The 19,950-nt window shown below is 33.6% G+C and overlaps 2 protein-coding genes and 1 pseudogene across 2 annotated transcripts; 2 read left to right on the top strand and 1 right to left on the bottom strand.

Moving 5' to 3' along the window:
- The first annotated feature begins 7,772 nt into the window (after positions 1-7,772).
- Positions 7,773-10,717, top strand: LOC120115001 (annotated as a pseudogene).
- Positions 10,718-12,168: 1,451 nt separating this feature from the next.
- LOC120115018 (proteasome subunit beta type-2-A-like) lies at positions 12,169-14,432 on the top strand. The gene is made up of 3 exons (XM_039135794.1): positions 12,169-12,461; positions 12,557-12,680; positions 14,030-14,432. Exons 1-3 carry the CDS (start codon positions 12,304-12,306, stop codon positions 14,087-14,089), a joined length of 342 nt encoding a protein of 113 aa, XP_038991725.1. The 5' UTR covers positions 12,169-12,303; the 3' UTR covers positions 14,090-14,432.
- A 1,419-nt stretch (positions 14,433-15,851) lies between these two features.
- On the bottom strand, positions 15,852-19,524 carry LOC120115017 (putative disease resistance protein RGA1). Its single transcript, XM_039135793.1, has 2 exons — positions 16,859-19,524; positions 15,852-15,937 (listed from the first exon to the last, which is right to left on the bottom strand). The coding sequence occupies exon 1, from the start codon at positions 19,382-19,384 to the stop codon at positions 16,871-16,873; it is 2,514 nt and encodes an 837-aa protein (XP_038991724.1). The 5' UTR covers positions 19,385-19,524; the 3' UTR covers positions 15,852-15,937; positions 16,859-16,870.
- Positions 19,525-19,950: the final 426 nt, after the last annotated feature.

Raw genomic sequence — 19,950 nt, 5'->3', positions numbered from 1 at the left:
TAGAGTGTAGTTGGCATGTAGTCTAAAGATATAAATTGTATGAACTCTGATATATTTTGTAAACGTTTTGAATAAGTTAAGTGTTATCAAAGTTTTTAAATTACTCACTATTTTATACGAATAAATGTTTGAAAAGTCAATGTGACACTTCGGACTCGTATCCAGGTCGGATACGGGTTGGGGGTGTTACATTTAATGGTATCAGAGCTAAGGTTTAGTCGATTCTCGGCATAAACCGAAGTTTAAAGTGTCATAAAATGTGTACATGCCAACATAAGGTGAAACATTTCTGATCTGATAGTGTAAGGAGTGTGTTGTCTTGCTAATAGAATTAGATTGCTACGTTCTAATAGAAGTATGATTATAGTAATTTCGAAGTGAAGTAAGATGCGATATTCCTGATTGTGATAGCAATTCACCTGCCCTGGCCAGGCAGGGGGAAGAGCAGACACCTCAGGAAGTGCCTCATAAGATCAAAGACTGATTTCAGAAAGTTGAAATCATATTAGAATAGTAATAGAAAGTTTCACAGGTCTGAATCAGAAAAGTGATATGAAGTATTCTTATTATTTCATGGATCCGATTGAATATGGTGAACAAGTGTCACCATAAGAAAGTTAAAAGATCTAAGGGTGTGGCTAGAATTATAGGAGAGTTCAAGAATAAGTGAATCAGTGACCAGTTCATAAGATAAATGCAATCAGTGTGATGAATTTGAAACAAAGAGATAGTACTGTGTATAAGAAAAATTTGGATATTATAAGGGTTTGCATTCTAGATGAAAAGAGTTAGCGTTGGCTAACCAGATTATGTGACGAAAAGTGTATTGGAGTTAAAAGATTTGAAAAGATTTAAAGATATTATTAGGATAAGTTAACCGAATATGAAACGGATATGGATATAGTTGTGTATCTCGATCATGTAAATGTGACGTAGTGAAGGGGATAAGGATTCGTATGGTTAAGGAAAGTTATAAAGTAATAGAAAAGTTGAAGAAGGATTATATCAGCAATCAGTTTATAAGACAGAGAAAGTTAAAATGCTTAAGTTTGAAAACAGAGGAATCGTAACGTATAGGGATATGAATGTAGTTTGATAAGTCTAAGAAATTGTTGTTAAGTTATTTGAAGGAAAAAAATGATGTATGTAAGTGAGGTATGGAGGGTTTGTTCCTAGACGAAAAGAATATTATTGATGTTAAAATTTGTTCTTTTCAAGAAGTGATGAATTGTATTAAAGATCTAGAGAGATCTCAGAAGAATTAAGAGAATTAGTACCTTATAAACATCAACACTCTCGAAGAGAGACATAGATTATGATTTTCAATTACAGACTCGATTTGAATTAGTTATATTCCATATCAAAGGATCAAGTGATATATGTATTGTTTTGCAAGGGTTTAAGATTGATTTATAAGATAAAGGAAGTTGTAATGCCTGAGTTTAAACCCAGGAAAATTGCATTGTGAATGAGTAAGAATGTGAGTTGAATGAGTTAAACAAATTAATACTGAGTTAGTTTCGACCGGAAAAAGTGCATATGATTGGAGGAACGGTTAATGATTGACAAGGCTAAGTAATGAAGAATGTAGTCAAAAGATTAAAGATGATGTCAGGTTAAGCTAACAGAGTATGGCGTAAATTTGTATATGGTTATGTATTTGATTATGTAAAGGTGATGTAGTGAAAAAGAAAAAGATTAATATGTTTGAAGGAAGTCAAGGATATACGTATTGTGATTTGAATAAGGACTTTGCGAAGAATAAGATCTGTGCAAGGAGTGTTGATTATCAAAGTTATGAAGAGATGATAAAGATCAGTAATCAGATATGAGCATAAGTAAGAGGAAAAGAGTATGTGAGCATGAAAGAAAATATATGATTTGTGTATAAGGAGATTTTGATTTTGAATGAATAAAGGAATAATGGAATAAGGAATGAAAGGAAAAAGTTTAAAGAATCAGATGTGATAAAGGTTATGTTTCTTGGTCAAGCAGATTTAGTCAGAGGAATAATGAATAATTTATATGTATTAAGGAAGTTTAAGAAGTAATTAAGCGATGATGGAATAAAAGTTGGTTATTACTGCAAGGTAATTAAAGATTGATAAAGAATTTGATTGATTAAGGATTTTGAGTGATAAGAACTGATGCTATTGGTTATATGATAAGTGACATGATAAGGATGTATAAAGGAAAAAGGTAGTTGAAGAACTAAGGGAAAGAAAGATTAAGTAAAGGAAACAACATGAGAACATTAGCAGACGTGTTCTTATCAATGTGTGCAGTGAAAATTCGAGGACGAATTTTCTTTAAAGGAGGGGAGATTTGTAACATCCCAAATCAGGGTCAGTGACTAAATTGCAAATTTTGAAAACTAGGTGCTCGATTTCGAAATAAGTTAAAAGTTCATGGATTTAATTGAAGAAAGTTGATGTTGGATTTAATGATTAAGTTTGGAAATATTAAGGGTACTATGGTAATTTTTCAGGGAAGATTTTTATTTCCCTTTATAAAGGGTAATAAGCACGTAGGAAGAAGAGAATTCTCCAGAGCATTCTTCAGTCTTCTTCTTCCTCCTCTCAACCGTGAAGCCTTGTATAAGGTAAGTGGGTCTTTAGTTGGTTAATTCTTTTGTTTTAAAGCTTTTTTTGATTCTTGGGATATTAAGAAAGATTAAGGAAAGCTTTAAGTGGCTTAAAACTCAAAGATTAACAAGTTATGAGAAATTAAGAAAAATGAGTTTTTAAGTGAATTTTTGAAATGGAAGGAGATAATAGATTGTGAAGTTGAATTTGACTTGTCAAGGGTTAAATTAAGAGATATGAAGTGATAGAATGGGTTTTAGAACATGTTGGAAATTTAGTGTGATTCTTGAATACCATGTAAATGATAGAATTTTGAGTTTAAAGAAGTGATTATGGAGTAGAAATGAGTTTAAGTATGTGTATGAAAGTTAGGAATATTAAAGGGAATGAAGTATGATGTGTTGAGCTGAAAATGAAGTGATTTTCGAGCTCAAAATATGATTTCTGGGCAAGGGGAATCGGTACCCATTCAAGGGGAACCGATACCCCTTCAAACGAACAAGAATTTCCAGTATGTCATGGGGGAACCGATACCCCATAGGAGGGAACCGATTCCCCCTAAAGGAAAATTGGGAATATGGGTTTAATAAGTTCGTTTAAGTTGCTAGTATCAAATTACAAGGTGTAGGTATCTAATAATTGCCTTAAAATGTATAATTATGTAGATTCAGAGCTTAAACGAGTTCCGGAACCATTGACAAGTAAGATCGATCAAGGAGAAAGATAAGAAATTGGAATTGACTACTGAGGCCAGGTGAGTGCATACAATTTAATTTATAATGTTTAACGGAAATAAGACTTGCGACAAGTCTATTTCCTATAGTAGAAGGCCTGAATGTATGATCATATGCATATGCATATGTTTGATTTGGGGATATGTGATATATATTATAGTATGTATTAAATGATTTGTGTGAATGCATGCATCGTGATAAGTTATAGGAATTAATATGAATGATCTATATGATTACATGAGAATTTGAAATAGGTTATATGATAGGTGACCATACATGTTACATAGTAAATGTGATCAATTATAAGAATCAATATAATAGATTTATATGACTACAAGAGAAGGGTGATGAGTTAAATAAGGTTAGACTATAAAGTAATATGAGAATAATATATTAGTGAAGGGAATTGAGTATAAATGATGATGTTAAACTATAAGATAAGTGTTATAGAGAAGAAGTATACTTAAAAGAGAATTATGGTATAGGAGTTATGTAAAATTTTAACTAAATAAATAGATTCAACTGGTATAAATGGAAAATGAGATCAGTTAGGTAGCATTTACCTATGAGATAACCTAAGATTATATGAATAATTAGCATAAATGACATAAGGAAAACTTATGTGTTATATGAATTAAGCATTGAAATGAACAAAAGATATATTCAGGTGAAGTTATTCGGTGATATGAGTATATGACATTATTATACGGTTTAGATGAAATAATATACATGAATAAATGTGATTGTGTGAGAAATGATAGAAAATATATGAGAACATGTATATGTTATATGAATACAAGAACATGAGATATGTGACATGTGAATTATATGGAAATGTTCTAAGCGTAAATGAGCCATGTGTTTATATGTATATGTGATATGTGATGTATATGACAATGAGCTATGTGAAAGAACTACGTGATTACATGTATATGTGAATGAAGATACAAGATTATATGAAATGTGATATGTGTACATGAATATGAAACAGAATATAAAAGATAATGCCCATGATATGTGTCATGAGAGCTAGGAGTATAGTTGGCATGCCAAGAGTCGAGGGTCTACGCGGTCCTTCGGGACATATGCATATTCTTTGGAACATGTGTGAAGTCTTGAAAGACACATACTTGATCCCTAGTATATGTATATGATTCTTAAGGAATAATATGTGGTCCTTATGGACATTATTATATGGCACTACGGTGCAATTCTACGCGGTCCTTCGGGATATATATATATATTCTGTGGAACATGTGTAAAGTCTTGAAATACACATACTTGATCCCTAGTATATGTATATGATTCTTAAGGAATAATATGTGGTCCTTATGGACATTATTATATGGCACTACGGTGCAATTCTACGCGGCACTTCGGTGCAATTATACGAGCTGTGGTGACAGCATTAGTGCACAACCTCTATAGACTCACATATCGATAGTTCTCACATATGTACATGGGCTAATCCAGAGATATGAACAAATATATGTTAGTGGTATGATAAATGTTATAGAAATGATATGATGTTGTGTGTGTATAGTGTTTGATTGAAAAGGTTAACCATAAAAGTATGTGACTACATGATAAACTGTTAATGATGAATCATGTGTATGTATGTATTTACTGTAATTAATCTGATATGAGTTTATATGATACGAAGAATGCATGGAATTGGTATAACATGATAGAACAGAACATGCATGTATTGATATATGTTATCAAGTGCATTATAAGTTGTTATGCCTCACTAAGTCTTCGACTTAGCGTGTGATTGTTTCACACGTAGGTTTCGAGAAGAGTAAAGAGTAATGCGGAGCAAGACAGGTCAGTTCTCCTTACCAAATGTCAGATCAGAAAATATATGTACTGATTATAGAGTGTAGTTGGCATGTAGTCTAAAGATATAAATTGTATGAACTCTGATATATTTTGTAAACGTTTTGAACAAGTTAAGTGTTATCAAAGTTTTTAAATTACTCACTATTTTATACGAATAAATGTTTGAAAAGTCAATGTGACACTTCGGACTCGTATCCGGGTCGGATACGGGTTGGGGGTGTTACATCACTAGCCTAGTGTCACACTAACAACTAAGCCATACTAAAAGTGTTCATCAAATGATCAAGCTAACTGGTAAAATGCAACAGTGAATATACTCGTATACTGCACTCTCTACTCTATGGTAGACATCATGGTGCGGTTGAGAGTTATGTTTCTTGGAGCTCACGCACCCTCTAATCTACCGAGGATGAGGCTCGAAATCTCTGCGTCAGACACAACACCCTCGATTAACCCATCCCTCGCGAGTGTCGGGCCTTGATCCTAGTTAGTCAGTTTAAAGTACCTCATGCACTACCTAAGGTTATCCGGACTTATTCTATTGCTCGATAATAATATCATTTACTAAAGTGACCCGAGTGTCCATATCGTTTTTTGAGTGTACAAACAAGGCTAGTTTTATTTATTCCTAGCTTACTGTTTCTATTCTTCTTATATAAATTACTGTTATCACTTGGAGTGTTATTGGATGTTATTCAGAGTATATGTGCTACCTCGAGTCTAATCCCTTAATCTTTGGATTAAGTATCCAAAAATGTTTGTGGGTACCGATACTGACCATTCAGTATCGATACAAAACCTTTGGGATCGATACCCACCTGTTCGTATCGATACCCTAAGACTAATAAAGTCTATTTGGGTGAAGTAGTATCTAGGCTGAGTATCATTACTCCTACCCTGGTATCGATACTACATCTTTAAAATTGTCTAGTTCTTGCCTAAAAGATGAACAATAAGTCAATAACGATACTGTAAAGTGTCTTGTTTTGGTACGAAAATTCTACCCTTCTACCCCAAAACGTCTCATTGAGGTCCCCAACTAATGTGTAAATGTTTTATTTGATATTAAGGGTCGCTTTGAGACATACTCTAACACTAAAACATAAAATTTACCATGACATTGCTCTGCATACTTCAACTTAATCTCTTACGCTAGAATGCATTTCTAATAACTCACAAGTGATATAAAGAAATTGTAAATGTGTTACCTTGCTTCTTTTGCTCCTAAAATGTCCTCTAATCTATTCACCCAAGAGATAACTTTTCTTTTCCTCTTGTTTTTGAGCTCTCTTCCACTTCTTTCACTAATCAAATATAAGAAAAAGAATTAATAACTTAACTAGGTGGTTGGAATAAAGTTAAGAACATTTCCTATAACTTAAACCCACTAAAAACGAGCTAGAATCCATAGATTCTCTTAAACCTCTCAAAAACTCATTTTTACTAAGTGTAAAACTTGAGAAATGAGGCTTAAATTGAAACTCAACTGGGCTTGAGGTCCTTGAAAGGGTTTTCAACTTTTAATTTGAACCATGGGTAAATTGCACTTTTGATCATTCCTATTTTTTAACCATAAAATACTCACAACCTTTTTATTAATTCTCTTGGACCCAAACTCAAGCTCAAAATCACAAAACTTGGTTCAAACTATTCTTATAAGTCCATAAGACTCAATTTGTGGGTCTCAGGTTGACCCGAATTATTAATCCAGAATTCAGAGCGTTACATTAATCACTTCTATTAAAAAAAAGACCATTGTACTAAATAGGAGGGTTAGAACTTAATTCTCAACATTAAATTAAGTGACTTATAAAACAATTGAATCCAATAAAAATTAGAGGGGTCGAAATTTAATTAGTTTAGCTTCAAAATCAAGATTTGAAAGTAATTAAATTTAATATTTAAGGTCTTAACGTCTTTGAAGATGTTCAAACAATTAATTCAATTAATAATGAAATTGAAATTGTATTATTTAAAATTAAATTAATTGAAATATTTTAATTTTTAACCGTTAACTTAATTAAACATTTTTTCAAAAAAATCATTAACGAAATTAAATAAATTATGTCTAGTTTTAGCAATTTAAAAGGATGCTTTAGGAAAACAAACGAATCCAACTCAGTGCGCACCGGCTATCCTGTACACTGGTGGTGCATTTAATTTGGCTTAATACACAAATAAATGTTTAAATTATTTTTAAATTTTATTTTTAATAATTATTTTTTTGTAAAAAAATATGGTTAATATTTTTTTCGTTATATTTTTATATATGTATCTTTAAAAAAACTCGTGAAATGACACACATAATATATATATATATATATATTAATTTTTTTTTAAAAATATTATTTAAATTTTAAAAAAAATCTTAGTATAATACGTGTCACTTAATTACCTTTTTAACAATAAATATTTAAAATTTAACAGAAAAAATATTAAATATATTTTTAATAAAAATATTTTTTAAACACTAAAAATGAATTTTAAAGATTAATTTAGTCACTTATTTTTTATATTAACCCTTTCAATTTCTAAGTCGCCACAACACGTGTTCTTTTCTCAAAGATCCACGTTATTATCTGCTTAGGCTCTTACCTTCGTTCGTTCCTCCATTGATAGGGTTTCGGATTTCTTCTTTCTTTTCTTTCCATTAGTCTCAGCGACGGAGTCACCGGACGAGTTCAACGAAGACAGAAATAAGTTCACCATGGGGTCGATCCCCGATCCGGGCGAGTTGACAGAGTTAACTGATCCAAGTTTCGACGAGTTCCAGCATCGAACATCTCTAATGACGGGCTGCACTCTCACGTGGAAAGAACTCTCCGATCACATTAGCTCACTTGAGAGGAATCTGATGAGACAATCGGAATCCTTGAAACGCAAAATCGAAACACTGGACTCGGACACCAAGGCCTCACTCGACTCACTCAAGAGGAGAGAACACAGCATCGATGACAGCGTCAAGATTGCAATCAACCAAGTCGAACTACTAAAAAATTATGCTCTGAAATCCCTAAACGAAGACGACCTCGAAGGCAATCCGGACGGCGAAGTAGATGACGGCGACGGCATTGTGCAGCTCTTGAAGTCAACGTGCTTGAGAATGGATGCTAATGTGTTCTGGAACTTCGTGATTGTCCGAAAGAAAGAAATTGACTTGTTAAGAGAGAAAATTCCGGCAGCTTTATCGGAATGCATCGATCCAGCGGCGTTCGTTATGGAGGCCATATCGGATGTGTTTCCGGTGGACAAAAGAGGGGGCGAGGGAGGAAATGATTTAGGATGGGCCTGTGTTCTGATTTTAGAAAGCTTGATACCGGTGGTGCTCGATCCGGTGATCGGGAAATCGAGGATGCTGGTTACGCCAAGTGTGAAAGACAAGGCTAAAGCAATCGCTGAGAGATGGAAAAGAAGCCTCGAAGAGAGGGGAGGGATTGACAATGTGAAGACTCCAGATGTCCATACATTTTTTCAACATTTGATTACCTTTGGAATTGTTAACAAAGAGGATCTGGAACTTTACAGGAAGCTTGTTATTGGCTCTGCTTGGAGGAAACAAATGCCTAAACTTGCAGTTTCGCTTGGCCTCAGTGATACAATGCCTGGTAATGCGGTTTTCGTCTTGTGATTAAGCTATATTTTTCTACAACTTCCATACGATTATAGTTCGAGCTAGTAAGTGTTTCAAAAATGGTGCAAGGAGCTTATTAGAGGAGTTTGTATTGTAGGACTTAGGGTTTTAACATAGGCATTTCATGATCAATATTGCTCGAGTATTAGATACAATGTTGGTCGAATTTTGGCTGGCCATGGATACTCCTTGAAGATGAAGGATTTGAGCCTTAGTCGAAAAACATTATTAAACTACTCAAGGATGTTACTTGGGTGCTACTAACTTAACATGTTGGTAAAGCATTTGTCTTCTCTTTTGTAAGATTACATACTCTGGAGGTGATTCGTGTTTGCATGTAGTTACTCGTCGGTGATTTGCCTGGTATACATGTATGTATGTTTTTGTATACATGTTCTTTTTCATCATGTCGCTTGATGTTTTGGGAGATATACGATATGTCGTAAGAGGATGATTGTTTTAGCATTATGGGACTCGTGTGCTGTGTCCAGTGAATAGTTTACCTGCTAGATTCATGGAGTTGTATTACTAAGAAAAATGTTACTCCAAAGTCTTAGTACTGCAACCAAATCGATGTAACATGTTTTACTCAAACAAGATTTGATGTCTAATTTGTATCTTTCTTTGATTAGGGCAATTGATTTGTATGTCATTTTAAATGTCTATAACACCCTTTGATCCTTAACATGGTCAACATTTCATTGAAAACACTTTTGTTGATGCTCTCGATGGGTTTCTTCCGTAGTAAATTGGAATTGATCCATTAAATTACAATTATAAGATTGAATTTCTAATGCCTTTAAATTCTTTTATGCAGACATGATTGAAGAATTGATTAGCAAGGGACAGCACGTAGATGCGGTTCATTTCACTTATGAAGTCCGCCTTGTGGACAAGTTTCCCCCTGTGCCGCTGCTGAAAGCTTTCTTGAAGGATGCAAGGAAGGCAGCGTCATCTATTTTGGAAGATCCCGATAATGCTGGTCGGGCAGCGGTATACCACTCTTTAGTGATATGGATAATTTGTTTTAGTCTTTATTATTAATGATATTCTATTATCCATTTCTTTTAAGTTCGAAATTTTGATGCCATATTTTGCTGCAAGCAGAGTGCTTGGCTTCATTTCTACCTGTTACATTTCTGTTAATAAGTAGTATTTCTTCTTGATTTATGCAGCAACTTGCTGCACGCAAAGAGCAATCAGCACTTCGGGCAGTGATAAAGTGCATCGAAGAGTACAAACTCGAGTCACAACTTCCCCCTGAAAACCTCAAGAAACGCCTCGAGCAGTTAGAGAAGACCAAGACAGAGAAGAGAAAGCCAGCTGCAGTTCCTGCTAACAAACGAACACGGGCCAGCAATGGCGGTCCGATGCCTCCAGCTAAAGCCGGCCGTTCAACGAATGCATACGTCTCGTCTTGTCCAGCATCACTTACAATTTTCAGCTCTCCCCCACACCCCCAATACCCTACCGCAGTACCAGCATACCCATCCCCACCTGCCATGTATGATGTATGGATCCAGGACCCCACCCGTCGGTCCTTATGTGTACTCCCCAGAAGCAGCCCCTCCTCCCCTGGCCAATTCTTACCCCGGAGCTCCCATGAACTATCCTGCTGCATACGGGGTTACAGTAATGGCTTGGCACCAGCATATCAGCAGGCTTACTATGGATGAACGATGACTGCAACCCGGAGATTGTAACTACTGATACGATGTCGACCAACCGAGCTAAGATCCTTTATAAATGGTTTGTTTGTAACGACTAACCATTTTAATGGTAGCAATGTCTATGTGTGAATTATATCCGTTGTGATTCTTTCTTGCATTTGGCATGGTGAGAAGCTGTATTTCTAAGTAGGGTAAATGACTCGTGTTGGTTCGAAGTTGACATTTGTTTTGTGTTTAAATTTTGAACAGGTTCCATCATTCTTGACTATTTTTAATTAAAATTTAGGGTAAACTAAACAAATGGTCATTAATGTTTGAGTAAGTTTTCGTTTTTTCTAGTGAAGTTTTAAAAATAACAAATTGATCACTAATATTATCGATTTATGACAAAATAATATTATCATCTTCCTCGTTAATTTATGATATGAGAATGTTAATAAAAAAAGTTAAAATTTAGTTTTTATTTTTAAATTTTACTAAAACATCAAATAAATTATTAAACAATAGTTTTATATCTAATTTACTTTTTGAAAAAATATTTAATGTTGAAATTTTTTAAGGGTAAACTAAGCAAATGGTTACTAAAATTTGAGTAAATGTTCTTATCACTGGTGTTTGAAAAGTCACAAATTGATTATTAATGTTATCGTTTGTTATAAAATGATTACAAGACGTTAACAACCGTTAATGCGAGTGACAAAAAGCTGATATGGCATGTTAATGTGAGTGACAAAATGGTCACTAGACGTATATTGCAGGAGAATGTCTCTTTCTGTGTTCGTTGTATCCGGCGATCGGCAAATACTGCTTCATATAGTTTAGCACAATATGCTTTATCTCTTTCTCATTCTGCGTTTTATACTTACAAGTTACGACTTTCATATGTGCATTTTTGATGTCCTTTGTTTGGATGCTATTAATAGTTAATGCAGTGCAGTTATTATCAAATATATATGTAAATGAGAAGACCGCCTCTGGGTCGATTATTTTTCTTGGTTGCTCTCCCGGTTTCTAAGGATTCACTTTGACTAATCTAGATCGACCCAAGTCGTACACTTAGTTTTGTTGGGTGAGTCTCACAACGAGGATTTTCTGCATACACAATGACTCGAACTTCAGACTTGTTAAGTCAATATCAAACTGCTTACAACTTGAACCAACCTCATTGGTCCTCTTGACTTATTATATTAGAAAAGGTTTAAATATGTTAAATGTTATTATACTATTTTAAATTTTAAAATTTATTTTTATATTATTTTTTAAAATTATGTTTTGATACTATCTTTATTTTAAAATATGTTTTTAATTTTTATTTAATTTTACTATTAATTATAGATTCAAAAGCTATAAAAAATATTTTTTTGATGTCATACATTGGTAATTTCTTTTATCAATTTAATAAAATAAATAAAATATTATTCAATTGAATTATAATGGTTTAATCATTTATGTTTAAATTTTTTAAAATTAAATTGATAAAATTTGTAAAAATAATTACATATGTTTTTATCATTTTATAATTGAACAAAATTTAGTTGAAAGACTAGAATTTTTAAATAAAAATAGTATTGGAACTCAATTTTTCAAAAATAAAAGACTTGGTGTTAAATATTAAAATAGTACAGGGATCTTTTACATTTTTAAACATTAGAAAACAAAAATCCCACACGTTCTTTTAATTACTAAATAGACCCCAGATTTTCACCAAGATTCACTATTTTGCCACTCTGAGCGACTTATTCCTCAAGACATTTCCATTCAATACAGAAAATAAACAGACGAAACCAGAAATCCCAAAGGTAGAAGAAAAAACTCTAAAAGATCAACAGATCGAAGTGAAAATGGAGTGCGTGTTCGGTTTAGTAGGCAGTGATTTCGCCGTCGTTGCGGCGGACTCATCTGCGGTTCACAGCATCCTCGTCCACAAATCTAATGAAGACAAGATCATGATCCTCGATTCTCACAAACTCATCGCCGCTAGCGGTGAACCCGGCGACAGGTTCCCCTCTTTTTTTATTCCGTATAAATCTAGGTATATTTATTCGTCATAATAAAATTTTATTGTTTTTTTGTAACTTTCTGTTTCTCATACAGAGTACAGTTCACGGAGTACATACAGAAAAACGTGGCTTTATGTCAGTTTCGAAACGGTATTCCTTTGACGACTGTGGCTGCTGCTAATTTCACTCGCGGTGAGCTTGCCACTGCCTTAAGGAAGGTATAAAATTTTCTGGCTTGTAGTTAGGGTTTTAATAGTGTTGTGATTATTACTAATTTAGAACTTATGTTGGCATTCTTTTAGCTGATTTTTTTTTTGGAATTTTAGAGAAGGTTTGATGAGTTGGAGATTTTAGGCTTCTAGAATTGTAGTAATCGCCGTGTACAATAAAGCTTTACCATGCCCTGAAATATGTGAGGACAATATTACTTCTTTTCAACCTCCCGATATAAAGCTGAAAAGCTTGTGTGGAAAGAATCTGTACTGTGCTTTTCATTTTGAGCTGAATTTTTAGTTATAGCCAATTTTCAGGAGATCCGTAGGTAATAGTAACTGCTTTCTACTACCAGGTGAGTTAAATGAACTGCTTAGCTAACCCACCGGAGAGTCTGAACTTGCTTGTAAACCACTTTCTTTCTCTGCTGGCCTAAACAAAATAAAAGAACTTTAACAAAAACCCGAGAGAATTTTATGAAAACCGAAAGAAAGTACATGTTCAAGCTTTATCCTAAAGGGGTATTTGTAGTCTCGGAATTCCCCAAAACAATCATTTGTGCTTGCTTTAACGGGAATCCTTGGAAGTAGATAATTATAATACCATGTTAAGTTGACAATGGTTCAGAATAGAGTTGATACTTTCATTGCATGAATCATGACCCTGTGACGCCTCTCTTCAATTAAGTAGGATGCAGTTTTTGGTAGAACACCTTTGGAAGCTTTATGACATCAATCCTTGTTGTTTTTGCGGAAGATCAGGTTAGAACAGTCCAAGGAATTTTGAGTACAATGAAAATATTTTATTATGTTTTGGAGTTCCAATGTTGAATTAGAATATCTTGTTGTTCTTGATGCCTCTGTTATTTCCTTTTCTGGTTCACTGTTTCGTGTTGGTGCTCAGTGCACTTATTGCGCTTTAAGGTCCTGGACTCTTGCAAATCTAGTTCTGAAGTTCCTTCAGTTCTAAGGTTTTGTCTATGTTTATTTTTAGAGTTCATATTTTATGCACTGATTGTGGGTATATACACTGTCAGTGAGTCAAATGATGCTATCTCATTAAAATTTTTGAGAAACAAGTATAGATAATTTTATTTTCAAGGAGGAATCATGATTTGATTCGTTGACAGTGTTAAGATCTGTACACTGTATATGAATTGAATGTAACTCCTCTTCTCATGACCTTTGTTCAACCAAATTGATTTAACAAATTCATGAAGAGAACTTGATACTTATGTTTTTTGTCTTGAACCATGATGTGGATATCTTGTGTCCTTTCACTGCAGTAAACTCTATCCAATAGTTTTCATTTAAAATTTTGATTTTCAGTTTCAAGCTTTTGGTGATTGCATCAGGTATATGTATTTTGGTTGCCTTTAAGTGCCTTCGAACATACAGAAGATATCCGTGTATGAGAAAGATGTTTTTAGTTCTTTACTGTGTGCCATGAGAATGTTGAATTTGGTCCTTTCTCACCTGCTTCCTCCTCTCTTCTACTACTGTTAACAATGACATCGTGGCTCCTCCAAACTTTGTCATCAAGATCGTCGACAAGGATGGAGCAAGAGAGTATGCCTGGCGTGAATCTGTCAAGGATGCTGCCATTGCTTCAGCCTGAAGATATTTTTCGTGGACTTGCTCTTCTGTTCTGAACTTTTAATTTGCATGTACTGATAGGGGAAAAAACCTATTTACCTATTGACTTGATTATGTTCTGAAGTGGAAAAAGATTTGGAAATATGATGATACTTTTTATCATTGTTTGCAATGATCATTATGATGATTACACCCTGCTAACTATCGATTCATTTCGAGTTCAAGAAATGACGTGCTCTCTCGATCGATGGATGAATATGATATGATTCTTTTTCTATTTGTTGCAGGCATTAAGAGTTGAACATTGTGCCAGTTCATGTGATTTTATAGCTGCAGAAAGAGTAATGTTTTACGTGGGGATGTTACGGTTTTTGATACACAAAAGGAAATAAGCAACATCATTGTCTTTGTCTCATGGTCATAGATATCAAATTACAAAGCATATTTTAAAATGCAACAAGCAGGCATAACGTGGAGAAATTCACTTGGGGCCAAGCATCCGCAAACTCTGTGTTGAAAACATTTTTGATATTTCGATATAACAAATTAAGTTAAATGAATTTTAAGATTTTACAAATGATTTTACAAACGATTTTACAATTTATATTCGATTCAATTAACTGAATATCAAATTATTACTCCAAGTTTTTCAAGATCAATTTTAATCCTTACTAAATGTGTAAAATTATGTTTTGTACTTAAACTATTTTTGAAACAATTTTCACAAAGTATTTTGAACCAAAATCAAGCCTTAAATCAATTTTTCAAAGGCATGCACCGATGCATCAGTCCATGCATCGATGCACCTATGATTTAATTGAACATCGAATGCATTTCATGCACCGATGCACTCTCCATGCATCGATGCACCAGGTTATTTTTCAAACATCGAATGCATTTTATGCATCGATGCATCATTAGTGCACCGATGCACTAAGTGTCCCAACGGTCAAAATATTTGAATTTTACACTGATGCACCGATGCATCCTTGATCATGCATCGATGCATGAGACGCTCCACCCAGAAAATTAATTGTTTTCACACTTAAACGGCTCTATTATCTTCACTAATTATCTCCAACGTTCAGAATTGATTCAAGGAGTATTTAAACAAGCTTAGAAGCCATTGATCAAAAAGAAGAAACAACAAGAAACAAGAATCAAGAAAGAATCAAATAGAAAGCATCAAACCTCAAGTTTGAGCATTTCAAGTCTATTTTCATTCAATATTCATTTTGCTTTCAAGAACACTTATTGTGCTCAATTGTATTTATTCTTGAGTGTTATTTCTTTGTTCTAGAATTGTGCAAACATATTACCTTGTAAGGTTTTTTTGTAAGTTTGCAAATTTGCAAATTTGTAATCTTCTCTTTGGGAAAAAGAGTGTTCTCAAGAATTTGGGTATATTCTTGAGAGATTGTAAGGTTATCTCTTTGGCCTCAAAAGAAAGAACAAATTAGTGAATTTGTTGGAAAATCCTTAGTGTGGATAACTAAGGTAGTGGACGTAGACTTTGTTTGAGAAAGTCGAACCACTGTAAATCGCTGTACAATTACTTTCAATTTTCTGCAAAAGCTTCCACGAAAATTTTAATTGCCAATTCACCACCTCTTGACCGATTCTGACGATTGATTAACTCAACACTCTGCTCCACGCGCCACCGCCATCTGCAGTATGGTCATTTAGCAAGGCATGTAAGTATATTCATTGATTGTATACCAATGTGATTAAGCGTGCAATAAATATATTATTTTTTTACTATGTTTGAATGATATTCTATAAATTATTATTTACTAATTGTTAATTTTTTTAAATTATTTATTACAAATATCGAATAGAATAAACAATATTATTTATTATAAATATTTATTATTATTATTAAATTATTAAAAATAATTTATTTAATATTATTTATGATAATATTATTGTTAAAATATTATTTCTACAATTTTCTAAATAAAATATTAAGACTGATATATTCCATTAAAATAAATATATTATAAATAATATTAAAATAAAATATTAGTATATTATATTTTGAAAATTATTAGTAAATATATTTTATGTGTTTTATTAAAATATTACTAGACTATTGTATTAATATTAAATATATAAATAATATTAGTCATTATCAATAATTTAATAATATTATTTATATGAAATTAATAAATAATATAATTTTTTGTAATATTTTATTATATATTATAAAAATAAGAATTTAATATCATATATTATTATAATATAAGTGGGTATATTATCATAATATTGAAAATATTATATTATATTATTAAAATTATAAATAAATATATTTTAAAATATTTTTATTAAAATGATTAATAAATATTATATTAATATTATGTATATAAAATAATATTATTTTGAGTATTTTTACTTTGAAGTAAAAAATTCAGAAAATAATTTAAAAAAATTCAAAATGTAAGTTTTTTTGCTACAAAAATGTAAAAAAAATGAAGTGGACGAGGAAAATGTTTTACATTAAAAAAAATTGTTTCCTCAAACAAATAGATCCTATAAATAGAAGAGAGGAGCGGTCAGTGTCAAGTGGTGCGAGAGGAGAGTACACTTACCTAACCTATTCATCAGCTGATATTAATACGAGGAACGTGAGCAATCTTAGGCCAGTCTTCTCCGGTTTCTTCCTTGCATCTTTCAACTAATTTTGGACACCCTATAATACTCAACTCTAGGAGTGCAGTGAGGTGTTGCGTCCCTTCTGGTAGAGACGACAACCCTGGGCAATATACAATCTCAAGCTTTTGAAGGGAAATGAGATGTTGGAACCACGTTGGTAAAGTTGAGAGATTCTCCGATCCTGAGACGTGCAACACCTGCAAAGTTTTGGTGGATCCAAGAACAATCCATTGGGGAAGTGACTCCACCTTGGGTAATCCTGCAATCAACAATTTTCGAAGGCTGCCATCTTCTTTCCCTCCAAGTTCTACGTCCATACTGAGATCAAGCTTCTCACAATCATTAATTATCAGAGTTTCTAATGCAGTCAGATATTTTAAACCTTGTGGCAACGAAATCAAGTTATTGCAGTCTTGGATAATCAATGTTCGAAGGGCTGTTAGGCTTTGCATGTCTTCAGACAAATATTTCAAATTTTCACATCCAAAAAATCCCAACGTGCGAAGAGAAGTCAGGCACCCTATTCCACTCCCTTGCAAACTCCTCTGTTTTGTTGTTACGTATAATACTCTAAGGCTAATAAGGTACCTTATATCTTTTGGCAACTCTTCAATTCCCTCACATCTACCAAGATGAAGTGTTTCCAAACTCTGTAAATTGCAAACGAAATTTGGAATTCTTTTTATATTTCTATTGAAAGCTATGCTCAAATGTCTCAAATGCTTTGAACGACGGATAGTATTCGGCAATTGATCTAAACTGCAGTCTGCCAAAACTAGCACCCTTACATGTTTGGACCTTGAGATGCATTCATCAATAAGGGGTTCACTACCAGCCTTCTGTTCTTTATTTGACCGGAAAGTTAGTGTTCGCAAATGGCCCATGTTATTCGGCAATAGAGAGGCATCCTGCCCTAACAACTCAAAACATAAATGTCGTACATTACCAGTCGAACTAACATCATTTTGTGCCACTGATAGTGCAAGATCGTGTACTAAATCATGCATTTTGAAGGTGAAACCAAAAAGCAAATCTTCAAGTTCTTGGAAGAATGATCTTGACCACAACTCATGTATATACCGATTCCCAATATCTTCTGGCTCCTCACTTTTGTTTGAAGATTGCAAAAGCCCATTTGCCATCCACATTGAGATCAATTCCACACTATTGAATAGAAAATCTTTCGGAAAAAGTGAGCAGAAGGCAAAACATTGCTTTAAATACCAGGGCAAGTGATCATAACTTAGTTTGAGAGCAGGCAAAATGTCGTTTTCCTTTTGTTCTAACTTCCATAACTCGCTATCTCTCACAACTTTCCAATCATGTTCTACCCTGGTTGAACAAAGTAGGCCACCTAATGTCTTCACAGCCAAAGCAATCCCTTTACATTTTGGAACAATTTCTGTCCCAATTCTCACTAGATTTTTGTGTTGTTTCTCTTCACCTTCCTTGAAGGCAAGTTTAAGAAACAAAGACAAACAATTTTCATCAGAGAGATGCTCTAAATCATAGGGAGAGATTGTGCCTGTGATTGTAGCCACTCTGTGACTACGAGTTGTGACAATTATTTTACTCCCCTGAGCAACCCCACAAAACAGATCTTTCAGCTCGATCCATTTCCTCTTGTCTTCGTTCCAGACATCGTCCAAGACAACAAAACATCTTTTTCCATTCAGACAATCTTGTAAAACCTTTTGTAATTCCTCCTTATTCTTGTTCGTGCAGTCCATACCGGTGGCAGATTTAATGATTTTAATCATCAGTTGTTTAATATCAAAATCTTCAGCAACACACACCCAAATTCTCGAATCAAAATTTACTCTTTTACTGTTAAACACCAATTGGGCAAGGGAAGTTTTCCCAATACCACCTATTCCAACAATAGGAAGGACAGGGATATCTTCCCCATCAGTTGGATTCATTAAGAAGTGTATGATGCTTTTTTCATCTTCTTCTCTACCGATCACATTAGATGTCTTGACAAAGGAGTAGGTTTCCCTGTCAGCATGAATCACATTCTTAACCGGACGTCTCTCAAGGAGATTAAATTTGGACTTAGTGGTTGCAATCTCATCCAACATCTCCTTTGCCTTTTTTATCTTCCGTGCCATACGAAAACGAAACACTAATGGATTCGAGCTGGAAAAGAAATGGTGTACCTTTCTTCCGGTGGTTCCACGTTCAAGGACCTTCCTTCTCTGTGCTTCAATCTCAACATCGTCCAACAGATCTTCAACTTGATAGCAAGCATCTTTAAGCTTTCGTAGCCAAAAGGTAATCTCCCGGTTATGCATCTGTTGCTCTTCAGCATCCTTCAGCACAGCTTGGATATCCATAAGTACAACCTTAAGCTTATCGAGGTCGTCTCGGACACCCCAGATGGAGCAAAGTTCCTGGAAGGCAGCACTGCTCAGCTTTCCCAACACAGTTGCTGCGACTTCGACTGCAAAAGCCTCGGCCATGTTTGAGGTGATGGGGAAAAAGGGTTGTTGGAGATAATAGCTGAAGTGAATTCTAAAGCTTGTTATTTGATCTGCAGTTGTTGCTGGTGAAGCAGAAGCTGCATTATTTTCAGATAAGAAACAAGGAATCCAAAGTTGACGTTGACGTTGACGTTGACGATGACTTTTGTGGTCTTCAAGTTCTTATCTTTATTTTATTTTAAGGCTTTGTTCGGTTTGGACAAGTTCTGGTCCAAAATCTTGATATAGGTACTGATGTTCTCTGGGCTTCTCAATCGGCTTCAATCTGGACTGTTGCTTTGGTTTTTGGAGTTTAATGATTTTTTAGTTTTTAACTCAAAAAATATTTTTTAACGAATTTATTTATTTATTTTTGTTTATATTATCATATTTTTATTTTTTTAATATATTTAACTATAAATTTATATTTAAAATATTTCTCTTATTTATTTTTTTAATAATAATATTAAAAATATATCTTAAATTAGATAATTCAGAAACATGTTATGACACTACATTTAAAAAAAATGGACTACTCTAATGTGTGCAATAATGTTGTCGATTAT

This window comes from Hibiscus syriacus, unplaced genomic scaffold (genome assembly GCF_006381635.1).
Source record: "Hibiscus syriacus cultivar Baekdansim isolate YM2019G1 unplaced genomic scaffold, ASM638163v2 tig00110257_pilon, whole genome shotgun sequence".
Taxonomy (NCBI): Eukaryota; Viridiplantae; Streptophyta; class Magnoliopsida; order Malvales; family Malvaceae; genus Hibiscus; species Hibiscus syriacus.
This window is presented reverse-complemented; position numbering and strand designations above follow the sequence as displayed.